This window comes from Dermochelys coriacea, chromosome 3 (genome assembly GCF_009764565.3).
Source record: "Dermochelys coriacea isolate rDerCor1 chromosome 3, rDerCor1.pri.v4, whole genome shotgun sequence".
NCBI classification, from domain to species: Eukaryota; Metazoa; Chordata; order Testudines; family Dermochelyidae; genus Dermochelys; species Dermochelys coriacea.
Genome location: NC_050070.1, coordinates 191180396 through 191195575, shown reverse-complemented (window position 1 = coordinate 191195575; position 15180 = coordinate 191180396). Strand labels below are relative to the sequence as shown.

The 15180-nt window shown below is 38.0% G+C and overlaps 1 protein-coding gene across 7 annotated transcripts in view; it reads left to right on the top strand.

Moving 5' to 3' along the window:
• The window catches only part of USP34 (ubiquitin specific peptidase 34), a 267844-nt gene that overhangs the window by 138606 nt on the left and 114058 nt on the right, over positions 1-15180 (top strand). For 6 of the 7 annotated variants that reach the window (XM_043511969.1, XM_043511968.1, XM_043511967.1 and 3 more), the window contains 9 exons: positions 3497-3597; positions 4736-4945; positions 5753-5878; positions 7851-7973; positions 8103-8186; positions 8620-8706; positions 12618-12818; positions 13731-13813; positions 14660-14700. In XM_043511969.1, coding sequence (XP_043367904.1) covers positions 3497-3597; positions 4736-4945; positions 5753-5878; positions 7851-7973; positions 8103-8186; positions 8620-8706; positions 12618-12818; positions 13731-13813; positions 14660-14700 — 1056 coding nt within the window. The remainder of the gene's footprint in view (positions 1-3496; positions 3598-4735; positions 4946-5752; positions 5879-7850; positions 7974-8102; positions 8187-8619; positions 8707-12617; positions 12819-13730; positions 13814-14659; positions 14701-15180) is intronic. The other variant, XM_043511970.1, reaches the window with a different exon arrangement.

The following is a 15180-nucleotide window of genomic DNA, read 5'->3' as shown; positions in this document are numbered from 1 at the left end:
ACAGCTTGATGCTTGGTAACAGGCTTGCATGGAGTTTCCTGCGCGCTACCCTCTCCTTCCCTTAGGGCATGCTGGGAACTACAGCTGCCAGGAACCTTCTAGCTCCCTCTCCTTGTGTCTCCCTTGTGTGAGCTGGGCTCTGCTAGGTCCAGTGGCCCCTAGTGGCAGCTAGCAGCACTGCAGCCCATTTCTGTGGGGGGAAAAGAAATTCTGCATGCTTAATAATTTCTGTAAAATTTTGCATTGCACAGTGGTGCAGAATTCTCCCAGGTGTATACATTCTGTTCTGCCAGAGGGGACAGAGCCTGCCCCATTCCCACCTCCTCAGAAACACCCCAAAGCCCTGCCCCTGCACACCGTGCATGCCACAATAATGAGCAAGAGGGACCAAGTGTCACATTCACATGCACGACTACCCATCCCGTCTCCACCCCCCTGCCAGCTGTTCTGGACACCCAAATGGACTTGCCTGTGCTGCCAGGGTGGGGCACATGACCACTCTTGTGGCTTCCCTTTGCTTTCCCCTCAGAAGCCATTTTTCTGCGGGGAAGCAGAGAAATCGATGGGGAACATGAATTCTGCGCACGCACAGTGATGCAGAATTCCCCCAGGAATAATCCAATACTGTTCCAGGGGAGGGCTTGGTGACAATTCACAGGGCCACGCCTTGGTTGTCAACTAGTCCAATCGATAATTTACACCTTCCCTCCCCTACCACTCCTGCCCTATGTCCTTCACAAACTGTGATGGGAGAGAGTGACGGCCATCCCGATTGCCTCATTCTGGCCTCTCCAGTTCTGGTTTCCAACTCTTCTCTGCATGTTGACCCATCCTCCACTCCCGCTTCCAATGTTCCCAGAACTGCTCACACAACACAATGGCAGGTTCAGGCATCCCGATCCACGGACACTTCATTTGGGAGCTTGGTTTTTGGATGGACATCTCCAGTGGCACAATAATGTTCATTGGCAGTGGGAAATGTCCTCTCGAGTAGTGGGAAGAATTCCATGAGATGATCCTACCAATCCAAATGGATATGTTTCACTTCCTGGGCCCAGCAGAAAGGTCTGGCTCCTGAGGCAGTGGGCATCCTGATGGTCTTAGACTGCTTACTGTGTCTGATGGCCTCAGGGCTCGCTCTCAGCTCCATCGAAGTGCATGAAGTGGCTATCAGTGTTTTCCATCCTCCTGTGGAGGGGCATTCGGTTTTCACTCACCCTTTGACTGCCTGATTCTGGAAGGGCCTTGTATGCAAATACCCTGCTGTTCAGCCTATTGTTCTTCAGTGGGACATCCGCCTAGTCCTTATGGCATTGATGAGCTTGCCCTTTGAAACTCTGGCCTTTTGCTCCCTTTCTTTTCTTTCCATGAAGGTCATTTTCCTGGTCACTATTACCTCTGTAGGAAGGATTGGTGAACTGGGGCCATGATGGCCAATCCTCCTTTCACTACCTTCCATAAGGACAAGGTCTCACTGCACTTACATCCCATATCTCTACTGAGAGTGGCTTCCTACTTCTACCTTGACCAACCCATACATTTGCCCACCTTCCTTCCCAAACTGCACACCTCAAAGGAGGAACAACAGCTTCACTCCCTCAATATACATAAGGCCCTGGCCCTTTACCTACAGAGGATGAGACCATTCTGTCCTAAACTATTTATTGCCATAGCAGAGAGAATTCAGGGGCAGGCCTTCTTCACCCAGAGAATCTCGGAGCGGGTTCCACAGTGCAATCACTTGTCATGGCATTTCCTACCAGGTGGGATAAGGGCCCATTCCATGAGAGCACAAGCATCAACTTTGGTCCTGGTCCATGATGTGCCCCTTATGAACATATATAAGCCAGCCACATGCAGTTCAGTGCATGCCGTTTTTTCTCACTATGCCTTGGTGTAAGGCTCTGTGATGGTTGACTTGTTTGGTCCATCGGTCCTGTGTTCTACAGTTCCATCATCTTCCTTGCACCCTCCTCCTATCAAGGTACTGCTTGTTAATCATCCTTAGTGTAATACAATGGGGACCAGCACTCAAAGAGAAGGTGGTTACTTACCTGTATTCCAATCCCTCCTTTCTTCACCTTTGCTCTGGATTTGGTAGATTAGTTGTGGAGAAGGAACTGAAGGCGTGTTCGGTCCGCCATGCCCTTTATTGCCTCTGGTGGAACCATGAAGTGGTACCAGGGTGCATGAGTGGACCGATGGACACTACTACTTTGAGAAGTTCCCGCTCTAGGCACATGGCATATGCACATAACCCTCAGTAGAATATAGATAGGGACCACGCATCTCAAAGAACCTCCTGTTACAGGTGAGTAACCTCCTCTTCACTTTTGCTTTCTTTTTAATTTGCTCTGTTTATGACTGTGACTGGTGCCTTGCCACACCATTTGGCACTTTCAGTACTCTGTGACCTTTGCCAGCCCCGTTTCATCACTGTTTAGATGGCTATTCCATTGGCAGGGTCTTTGCTTTTGACAGAGCCTAAGCCATTATTTCACTCCAGCTTCTGCCTGCTATAAGGTCAGAAGTCAGATTCTTTCTGATGTTCACAAACAATGACTATCTGTCTTAACAGATGAAACCTCCAATTCACATTGTCTTAATTATAAATAAATTTTACTAGAGAGGTTGAAGAGGAAATTATGAACAAAATATATGTTAAGCAGCATATAACAGAGTGAGACAAACTATTCATTGTGGAAAGTTGGAGGTAGATAGGCTCTAAGATTGGTTACACTGTTTGCTGGTTTTCCTTCAGGTGGCCTCACTATGTTCCCAGTCAGGGGCTGCACTGACCAATACAGCTTGGAAAGTGAAACCTTCTCCTTATAGCAGCATGTGTTAGAGCTCTCACCTGCCCCTCCGGTTCTTCCATTCTGTGTTCCCACATGTACCAAAGCAAGGCTACAAAAGGGGAGGAATGGTTCCCTCTGCCACCTGCGTTTCTTCCAGTCTTAACAGCAGATAAATGTGAACCTTTTTGGATCCTTCAGACCTAGATTCTTCATTTAGAAGATTATAGAGCTTTATAGTGATTTAATGGTACACACTTTAGGGGCAATTAGAAGAAAATTTCTATGGCATTCAAACTTAGTAAAACTATCAGTATTTAAAATAAACGCTTATAGAATAATTTTCCAGCTCTGGAAGAACTTAATGATAGTTCTTTCAATGTGGAATTTATCCATTATCTCTCTTTCCTCCCTATAAGACAGATTTTTTCCCTGTGCCTTTTTTATTACAAGATATAATTGAATCATACTGCTAAGGAAATAATTAAGGACCTGATTCAGAGGTCAATGAAGTCAGTGGAAAGATTCCCATTGACTTCAGGGGCCTTTAGGTCAGGCCCTGAGAGTTACCAGGAAGCTGTTTTTGTAAAAATTTTCAGCAGATGCAGTATCAATGTTAATATTCATTTTACTTTTAAAAATTATGCTTTTTAAATAGCCAATGAAATTCCAGAAATTCATTATGTTGTGCTTTATTGTAGGTGGTCTCATGGGACCTGTGAGAATGATTTCATCTGGGCATGAACTAACAACTGATTATGATGAAAAAACACTTCATGAATTGGGCTTTAAGGATATGCAGGTATTATCAGTGTAAAGATAAGACTTAAAGATAAAAAGATCATTTGGCATTCTGCTTTTGTCATGTGATGACCAGTAAGTGTATTAGGTGGTAAAATGTAAAATTCACTTTGGCATCATCTGACTGTTTTCTAAAACCATTGTATTGTTTTCTGCTGTATAGCATACACCCCCTTTACACCCAAAATAAAATTACAGTTAGTTCCTATTAACATACATTTACATTCTGCTGTTCTATTGCCTTACTGTTGTAAAAGGTAGTTCTGGTTTAAAAAGGCACATTCTGGGTGTATTAGTAGATGTGAAGTAGTACGTGCTGAAAGATCAAAGTAAAATTTGTAACCATTTATCTTTTGTAGAGAAAAGCAGGGGCTGGTGAAAATAACGTCAAACACTAAGATTTTGTCCAAATGGTCACAGCTGTTTGATTTTATGAACAGTGCCTCAAAGCATTTTGACATGAGAGCAGGGAAAAGAGGGAGGGCAACAGCCATTGAAGCTGTCAGGAGTCTCCTTTCTCCCTTTTGATGCTTAAATCCAAAGCATCCTGTAAACCAACTCATAAAGGTCTAGAATCCCTATCACATCTTCATTTATTCTAAGGCCTATCAAGGCTTGCAGCCCAGATCAACCTACTGCCCAGGACATGAGCAAGCTTCCTTAGGGTGTGAATCCAGCCCCAGTGTCTAAGAAAGATAGGACATGTTTACTTTGCAGGAAGGAGAATTAACCTTACAACCACTGCAGACCCGACCTTTCACAACCCTTCCCTTTGTCACTCCTCCCTGTCCAAAGAAAAAGGCAACTTTAGAGGATCTGAACACCTAAGTTTAGCACACATTTGAATTAATTACTTTTTAATTAATCACTCTGCTGCTTCCACCTTTCGTACTTACCATGTCAGGCAAAATCAAAGTAAATCTCCAGTGCTGCCCAATGTATGTCATTTTTGAATTGTGACATTCTATTGAAACATAGTTAGATAAAGGATCAACAGTGAAGATATTAATGTATCTTCCAAAACCAGGTTCTTAATTCTATTCTTATTTATAAGATGTTTCTGGTTTAAAAAATGGTCATTGTAGTTGTGTTGTTAAAATAGTCTCTTTCTATCTCCTGCTCCTCCCCCTTGTTTCTAGATGGTGTTTGTATCCTTGGGTGCACCACGGAGGGAGCGTAAAGGTGAAGGTGTTCAGCTTCCAGCATCTTGCTTACCTCCTCCTCAGAAGGACAACATTCCAATGCTTTTACTTTTGCAAGAACCTCATCTTACCACCCTTTTTGATTTGTTAGAGATGCTTGCATCTTTTAAACCTCCTTCTGGTGAAATGGCTATGGAAGATAGTGAGGTAATTTAGTGATCTTTAATTAGGATGATTGACTATGTCTAGTTTAATTTTTGTCCGATCTGTCTACTTCTGATGGCCCCTCACCATGGTTTCCAAGCATCATATACATCTAATATTTCTATCTGTATATTTAATGTTATATCTATAGATATAAATATATAAGCTTTTTATAATCAAAATGGTATGATATTATTTACTAAAAAGAAAAGGAGTACTTGTGGCACCTTAGAGACTAACAAATTTATTTGAGCATAAGCTTTCGTGAGCTACAAGGTGCCACAAGTACTCCTTTTCTTTTTGCAGATACAGACTAACACGGCTGCCACTCTAAAACATATTATTTACTGTTACTCTAAAAAATATATTGCTCTGGAAAGGATATGTACTATTAAAAACATGTATGATGGTTAGTAAGGGGATTTGGCTTGAAAACATATTTTTAAAGATATATTGTACAACTCAGTGACTCATATTCATCTCTCGTATAAGTCCATATAAACCAATGGGACTTACATTGGGAATTTATTGGAATCAGTAGTTGTGTATTTAAATCCAGGATTTATTTACACTGAATCTTTGTGCATGTCTTTATATTGTAGTGCATAAAGTAACTTAATTTTCTTCTGTTTCAGTGAGACCTAAACTATCATGCTGTATTTATAGATGTATTTAATAAACTTTAATTTGAGAATGAATTGCTTTTGTTTAAAATATTAATAAATAAATAAACTTCAAACCCTAAAATGTCAGTGAGGTTGCTTTTCTTAAGAAACTATTAATAGTAATAGATTTTTTTGTGTGTGTTAGAGTGCAAGATGTGAAGAACTCCACCTTCATGCAGAAAACCTGTCCAGACGTGTCTGGGAACTGTTAATGCTTCTACCTACGTGTCCTAACATGTTACAGGCATTCCAAAATATTTCAGATGAACAGGTCAGCCAACAGTGTTTGTTTTAAATGTATATAATCTGCAGTTCAGTTAGGCTTTTTACAATTTACCCAAAATTCAATGATGATTGATCCAACAGAGTTAAGTAAAAAATAACCAATTTCTGCAAGGGAGACATTGTCTTGAATGAAAGACAGAACAGTTTCAATAATAATACATCAGGACAGGTCACAGAGACATATATATTCTCTGGCTTTGTCTTGGGTATAGTGAGAAAATAAAAAAAGAGGAGACCATTTTCACCTATTCTTCTCTTACTTTGTTGAAATAAAAATCAAAAGAAGCCTGTAGCTTTTCTAATTTAGTTTCCAGATTTGTGTCTTTAAAGGTAATGGGTTTTATTTTTGTAAACAAGAATTAAATAAGTAAAATTATTAGTGAATGTTGTCTCTAGTGACTTTACTGGTTCATGCTGAAATTAAATCTCATACATCTTGAGTTGTACAAAGTAGGTTGAAGCAATTTATTACTTTTTTCAAGAATTCTGTGGGTTTCATTTTAGAAGTAAATAACCTCAGATATTTGCTTTCCTGTTTGCCTTTTTGATCCTAAAGCAATATTCTTGAACTCTAGCCTCCAAATTTTATGTGGCTTTAAAACTGAATCTTATGTTATTATTTGCCTTCCAGGTGCCTTGTTTTAAATCCCTCACTCCAGCTTTACATAATTAGAAAATACAATAGCAACCACCTACTGTTCTGGGTGTGCTTAGATTAGGTTAAATTTAAAACTTGCATTAATTGAGGTATGAATTTTTTTTGTAATAATTTTGAATGGGAGAGAATTTAGAATTTTATATATTGTTATAACAATATGGAGGATGTTGGGTAACATATGATTCAATTTCAGTTATACTTTTTTTTGGGTAAATGTTGTTGGGATAAGTATCTTGAATTCTGAAGTACTTCTGAGCATTTTTAATGTAAAAGGAGCAAATGTGTGAATTTTAAGCAACTTTCCAATATGAACCAACCACATGTACGTACAGAGCTGAGTGTGTATAGTAACATGTTTTCTGATGTTTCAGAGATGATTGCTAATGAAAATAAAATGTTGGGTCATCATTTCAGTACCCATTAATGGGCAGTAAAAAGTTCAGGTATGTGAGGGTCCCCCCTAATTGTAGCTGACTGAAGAAGTTGTGAATAAGAGTAGTGGAAGATCTCTCTTTAATTGTGATTGAATGTACCTGAGGAAAATAAAACACTAAGAACAAAACGAATTTAAATGAAAGAATTGTAAGAGGCAAAACTACTGGGATTTTTGCCAGCAAAAATGTATTTGGCTAAATGGAAGAATTTCCTTACTTGGCATCCAAAGTAAGAATTTTCTTACTTTGCCAGCAATCCTCTTGTAACTCTTCGTGTCAGCAAGTAAGTAGACGTTAAGGGCAAAGAGAGAAGCTGGCTGCAGGGGTCAAAATGTTTTATTTTCCCTGGATAAATTTAATTGGACAGATTATTTTATTCTTTGATTAGGTTGGATTATGTAGTGGGGTCTGATTCTGCTTTCCTGTTTGCCTTTTTGATGGTCTTTTAATGTAACAATCATGTTTTGAAACTCAGGAATCTAGCATATTGAATACGTGTTGAAGAGACCGGGAGGAAGGGTGGGCAGGAAAGATTAGGTTATCCATTCTCTGCTGTGCTAACCAGCAGTAATCACACCCTTCACAAATTTATAAATGGCCCTGCAGAGGTTCTCCCAAAATTTAGTGAAGGCAGGGAGAGGGAAAGCTGTCATATAATCCCAATGTACACATGTTTAAAATATTTTAAAAATATAACTTAAATTGTTGTTTAGATATTATGATAGATTTTGTAACTGCAAGCTCGAACTAGGATCTGTTTTGGCATTGTCTCTTCAAATTACTTGCCATTGTCTCTTCAAAAATGCAATTACTTTTGCCTCTGGTCAGGTCAACATTGGATTTAATTTTCTTAACTTTTTTGTAAGGGTAATGATGGATTTAGTTGGAAGGATCTCCTGCGAATAAAAAGTGCCCATAAACTTTTGTATGCACTTGAAATCATTGAAGCTTTGGGCAAGCCTAACAGAAGAATAAGGCGAGAGTCTACGGTAATATAACTTCTTATATAGTAGAAAAATAAATGTTTTTGTTTCTAAGTCCAAATTCTTATGGGTGAAATATTTATTACTTTAAATTCTAGCATTGATACAGTAATTTATTTTTCTGTTTATCCTCAGGGAAGTTATAGTGACCTTTATCCAGACTCGGATGATTCAAGTGAAGATCAAATAGAAAATAGTAAAAATACCTGGAGCTGCAAGGTTTGATTTACTTACGTATTTTGTAATATGTAATGTAGATTTTTCAAAATGACATAAAATGAAAGTTCTTTTAAGATAGTATAAGATTTTAATATTATGTTTCACTCCTTGGAGTCTCTCGATTTCAAGTTCATACTATTAGCACATAATACTTTTTGCATTAGGATGCTGTCAGGAAATCTCAATTCCTGGGCCTATATGATTAATGAAAAATAAAATTCTTAACTAACTTCAGTGTTTTTTGCCAAAGGTCACGCCTCTCAGTTTATTATATTTTTATGTAAATTTTTCTCATGTCCTTAAAAAAATAAGTAACAGCATAATTTATCAATGTTTTATTTCTGATTTTAATTGTGTATCTTGTAACTGAGACAAGGAGTTTTAAATACATTATGTACCTGATTTTTCTTACATTATCGTAATTTACTTACAGTTTGTTGCTGCTGGAGGGCTTCAACAATTGTTAGAAATTTTTAATTCGGGAATTCTAGAGCCTAAAGAGCAGGAACCATGGACTGTGGTAGGTGACAAGTCAGTGTTTACCAGCTATAAGATAGTTATCCCATTTGAGTGCTTCCATTGCTAGCAAACTTTTTTATATTTACTTGCACCTTTTCTGTAGAAAAAGAGAAGAAATGAACAATATAAAATGAACAATGAAAAGTGTTGCTGATAAGCCAATTATTGTGCATTGAAACTTGTTTATTGAGTGCTTCTATCTGTAATGGATACAAACCAGCTGCTAAATTGATGCCAATAAACACTAATTGTACAATATAGTATTCTTTTTTTGGGAAATGTAAATTGTTGGAATAATTGTAGTTTTAATCTCCCTTTTAAAAACATTACTATTTTTATCAATCTGACTTTTTACTATTTTGTGACCACACTTTTATATCTTTTCTGTATTTTATTTTATTTATTATTTTTTCTGTAGTCCTAATAAAAAATGTGCTGGTTTGTAGAACTAAAAAATAATACACCCCCTCTCTCTAACCCCCAGATTGAAAACTATTTTCTGGATTCATACATGCGGAGCTTTGCATCTGCACAGACCTGACTGTGGGATCAGAGCTTAAGTTTGCAATAACATGATGAGAATATTGGAAAACAAAAATATATTTAAAAGGGGAGTTGATCAGTGGTTTCAAGGGGAAACCTGTACTTCTCAACCTTACTTTAAAGCAGTATTGTGTTTATTTCTTGGTACATAACCCATTGTTGGCATTGAGAGAAATCACTACCACTACAGTCAAGGGGTTAATAAGGAAATTCCCTAACAGTGCACACTGGTGTTAGTCCATTTAATATATTTTGTTCATTCGTTTAATTTTGTTTCCATTTTCACTAGAAAATTTAGTAGCGATTGGATGTCTAACATAGTGAATGCCAGAGAAAATGAGGTAGGATCTGAGACTAAAATAGGGAAAGAACAAGTTAAAAATTACTTAGACAAATTAGATGTCTTCAAATCACCAGGGCCTGATGAAATACATCCAAGAATACTCAAGATGCAGACTGAGGAGATGTCTGAGCCATTAGTGATTATCTTTGAAAACTCATGGAAGATGGTAGAGATTCCAGACGACTGTAAAAGGGCAAATATAGAGCCAATCTGTAAAAAGGGGAATAAGTACAACCTTGGGGAATAATAGACCAGTCAGTTTAACTGCAGTACCTGGAAAGATAATGAAGCAAATAATTAAGCAATCAATTTGCAAACACCTATATGTTAATAAGGTGATAAGTAACAATCAGCATGGATTTGTCAAGAACAAATCATGTCAAACCAACCTAATAGCTTTCTCTGACAGAGTAACAAGCCTTGTGGATAGAGAGGAAGCAGTAGATGCTGTCTATTTTGACTTTAGTAAGGCTTTTGATATTGTCTTGCATGATCTTCTCATAAACAAATTAGGGAAATACAATTCCCTATTCGCTATTCATCTATCCACTATAAGGTGGGCGCATAACTGGTTGGAAAACTGTTCCCAGAGCACAGTTATCAGTGATTCACAGTCAAGCTGGAAGGACATTTTGCATGGGGTACTGCAGGGATCACTCTTGTTTCCAGTTCTGTTCAATATTTTCACTAGTGATTTAGATAATGGATAGAGAGTACACTTATAAAGTTTGTGGATGATACCAAGCTGGAATCCATGACTTCCAAAGACCTCCGTGACATTTTCTGCTTCAGCCCCAAGGGCTGCGGGATTGGAGCTGGCACCCAGCGGGGCTGCAGCAGGGTTCCAGTGACAGGCAACAGCCTCGCCAGGGGGAGGATGCGGGGCGGCCAGGGCGAGCAGCTGGGGATGTCCCGTTTTCTCTTTGGGAAATATGGTCACCCTGGATCTCTGCAGGTTTCAGTTGCCATGGGCAGAGGGGGAACCCTGCAGCTCCCAGCCAGCACGGTGGTGGGGGAAACCATGGAGCTGCAGCAGCTTTGGGAGCTGGAGCCCCCCACTCCCCATTTTGTCACAGTTATTTTTAGTAAAAGTCACGGACAGGTCACTGCTTCCATAAATTTTTGTTTATTGCCCTTGACCTGTCAGTGACTCTTACTAAAAATAACCATGACAAAATCTTAGCTTTAATTATAAGGTAAATATAAATCAACAGTGTAACACTGTTGCAAAAAAAGCAAACATCATTCTGGGATGTCTTAGCAAGAGTGTTTTAAACAAGACACAAGAAGTAATTCTGCCCCTCTACTTTATTCTGATAAGGCCTCAGCTGGAGTATTGTGTCCAATTCCAGGAAAGATGTGGACAAATTGGAGAAAGTCCAGAGAAGAGCAACAAAAATGAATAAAGGTCTAGAAAGCATGTCCCATGAGGAAAGTGTGAAAAAAAAATGGGTTTCTTTAGTCTGGAGAAGAGAAGACTGAAGGGGGGACATGATAACAGTTTTCAAGTACTTAAAAGATTGTTACAAGGAGGAGGGAGAAAAATTGTTCTTTTTAACCTCTGAGGATAGGGCAGGAAGCAATGGGCTAAAATTGCAGCAAGGGAGGTTTAGGTTGGACATTAGGAAAAACTTCTGAAGTTTCAGGGAGTTAAGCATTGGGATAAATTGTCTTGGGAGATTGTGGAATCTCCGTCACTGGAGGTTTTTAAGAATAGGTTAAGCACCTGTCAGAGATGAGATAATGCTTAGTCCTGCCTTGACTGCAGGGGACTGGGCTAGAGTTACCTCTCGAATTCCCTTCCAGTTGTACGATTCTATGAAATTCTGTATCTTATCATCACTATTCATCTATCCATTAATGTGAGATAAACTCTCCTTATGTTGGATATTACTTTGCAGTTCGGATTTCTTTTCAGTTTGTATTTGTTAGACTGAGTTTGTTTTATCTGTTTGTTTCCAGCGTGAGCATTTTGTCATGTTGTAAATATAAAGTGTCATGGCTTGTGTATGTTTCAGTGTTTAGGATATTTAAAGTATCTCATACTGAAAAAAATTAGCTTTATTTTTTATGGAAGGAGAATATTTTTGAGCTTTGTTTTTTCAGTTTTTTCTCTTTCGAATTTGTATAAATACGTGTGATATACACTTCTCTAACTCTCTCATGATGCTTCACATCTGTTGATGCTCTCTCTGGAGCAGTGTCAGGAGAAAGGAGATGCTGTGTATTTCTCTCCATTCCCAGCATAAACCCAAGATTCTATTAGTGCCTTAGTTGATCTTGCATTTAGGTTTGCAAGAGGAGGAGTGGCAAATTGCAACTAAGGCACTGACCCTGCAAATAAATATTCTAGTGTAGACTCCTGCACCTGTGCAGTCTTATAGATTCAGTGGGATTCTGAATGGGTATAGAGAGCTATGCTAGTGTATCTGTTCGTATGATCTGGGCCTATGATTGTGTTAGTTTCGCTTGTATGGTACAACTCCTGCTGGTTGTGCTGGGCAAATGTACATGCAGGAGTAATAGTACATGTGAAATCCTTGGAGATCGGAGTCCCAGAAGGAAATAGGAGGAAAAAAAAATCAGAAATTACTGAGTGAATCAGAAGTTTTCATCTCTTTGTGACATTACAATAGAAAATGGTATTTTTAATGTAGTTTGTCTCTACATAAGTAATTGTGTAATTTAAAAGAGTAACAAATTAAATATTGCTTTCTGAGTTAAATATAAATGCCTAAAATGCTGTACGCTGTAAAACTGAATCTTCTGCAGAGAATATCATATCTCATAACTGTACCTGTAATTTGGACTAGTTCTTGAAAATACTCTTTTTGTAAGAAATAAAAGATTTTAATACCAGCTCCAGTTTCTGTAATGTCTAGTACAAGTCTTGTTAGCTCTTGCCAATTAGTACTTTAGTTCTTAGCTTTGTAGGACATTTACGTTTTGTGTTTCAAGTTCCAAAATAGACAAAGAATTACTAGAATTTGTGAAAAAGGAAAATTGCATTTTCTTCTTATCCACAGTGGCAGCTAGACTGTCTTGCTTGCTTGCTGAAGTTGATATGCCAGTTTGCAGTAGATCCCTCAGATTTGGATTTAGCTTATCATGATGTCTTTGCCTGGTCTGGTGTAGCAGAGAGTCACAGAAAAAGAACTTGGCCAGGGAAATCAAGGAAGACGGCAGGAGATCATGTAAAGGGCCTTCATATACCTCGTCTCACAGAGGTAAGAAACAAACTATATATACAAATATCCACATGCTGTAGGGGAGATGTTTTATTTTATCAATCAAAGGGGGATGTGAAGTGAAAAATATTATTACTTTTTAATCAAATGAGGAAATAGCGTATTGAAAAACAATTATTAAAAAATGAATCTAAACGCTAGAGGTGACATATCAGGAAATAAAATAATTAACTAAAATTAGATTAAAGATGTGCAGTTTTAAAAATCTAGACTTACAAGTTTATGTGCAAAATGTCCCAAAGACACAGAGTAAATGGGTATTTCTGAATGGTTCTGATGATTACTTTTTATGTTTTGTTTCAAGTTTCAGAGGGGTAGCCGAGTTAGTCTGTATCCACAAAAACAATAAGGAGTCCGCTGGCACTTTAAAGATTAACAGATTTATTTGGGCATAAGCTTTTGTGATCCATGCATCTGAAGAAGTGGGTTCTTTACCCACGAAAGCTTATGCCCCAATAAATCTGTTAGTCTTTAAGGTGCCACCGTACTCCTCATTGTTTTATGTTTTGTTTCCTCCATCAATTCCTGCTTTGGAAGATGGCCCATCACACCTAGTGTTGAACAGTGCTAGAACCTACCTGTTAAGTCCCTATTATTCTTCCACCCCCAACAGTAACGTTTTTTTAAGCTTGGTTTTCATATTATATTTTACATGCTAAAAGGGACAACATATTAATATTAATAATGTTAAAAACAGTGAACTATTGTAAGATAGGGATTTTGGTCCTGCTATAAGTGAGAATTACAATGCAAAACTGTGTGTTTACTGCCAATGTGTCTTGTATAGTCACTCACCCATGCAGTTTTTGGTTTGTTTTAAAATTGACATAATGTGTATAATCTAACCCCATTGTTATATTAACTTTTTTCTTTTAACTTCAATTTTTAAAGGTATTCCTTGTACTTGTCCAGGGAACAAGTTTGATTCAGCGACTTATGTCAGTTGCTTATACGTATGACAACTTGGCTCCTAGGTACAATAACTTTTTATTTATGTAGTAAGGTTTAAAAAAAGTATGCATTTTCATGATAGCTTTAAACTTAAATCTATGGTTTTTCAAAGGTCAGAAATGAATAAAGGGATGAAACATAAACTAAACTATAGTTGTATAGTTCATTTCATTAATTTAGGCAAGTGGTTCTCAGACTTATTTCACATGATGGACCACAGTATGATCCTTTCATGAACCATCTCATTCCCAGAGCCACTTCTGTGCCCTCTCTGCAGCAGTTACAGGTCTTGATTACAGGACAGTGTGAAGGAGAAAAGATTACAGGACAGTATGAAGGAGAAAAGATTAAAATAAATTTGCTTGAATGCTATGTGTGCTTTTCCTGTGCCCATTCGCTATTTGGTGTTGATAATGTGTGTGTAAACTTATGTACGATGCCACCTGAGGACTACATTTTGACAATTAGTGTTTTGGCTTATTTAGATGTACCTTCTGTATTTGTTGTATAAGGTTGTATCAACAAACTTACAAATGTTGGTGATATGTGGTAGCACCAGAAAGAAAAGCACCTTTACTTTTTGATTCCAGCTTGAGTTTTCAGGCCCAATAGTTAGAAAAACTGTCTTCTTTATAAACTGAAATGAATTTATGTGGAAGCTATTGAGTGACAATAAACATGGAATCCTATAATGCCATTATAGTCACATTTGAGAGTAAAATTACTTTTAAAATTATACTTTATGAGAGGAAGAATATATTTTAAGTGAATATGAGAAAAGTACATTTTCAGTTCTTACATTTTCAGGTATAATATATTTATTTTGTTCTGTAGTAACATTTAATTGGTTTGATTTTCTTCCTGCACAGGGTGTTGAAAGCTCAGTCTGATCACAGGTCAAGACATGAAGGTTAGTGCTGTAGAAAATAGCTAATTTGTATTAATTGATGATAGCGAAAATATCATACAACTATTACAGACCATGGGTTTGATTCATCCCAGCTAATGCAGTTGAAAGGACAGAAGAATGCACCGCTACAGACTAGGGACTGAATGGTTAGGCAGCAGTTCTGCAGAAAAGGACCTAGGGGTTACAGTGGATGAAAAGCTGTATATGAGTCAACAGTGTGACCTTGTTGCCAAGAAGGCCAATGGCATTTTGGGCTGTGTAAGTATGGGTATTGCCAGCAGATTGAGGGACGTGATCGTTCCCCTCTATTCGACATTGGTGAGGCCTCATCTGGAGTACTGTGTCCAGTTTTGGGCCCCACACTACAAGAAGGATGTGAAAAAATTGAAAGCATCCAGTGGAGGGCAACAAAAATGATTAGGGAACTGGAACACATGAGTTATGAAGAGAGGCTGAGGGAACTGGGATTGTTTAGTCTGC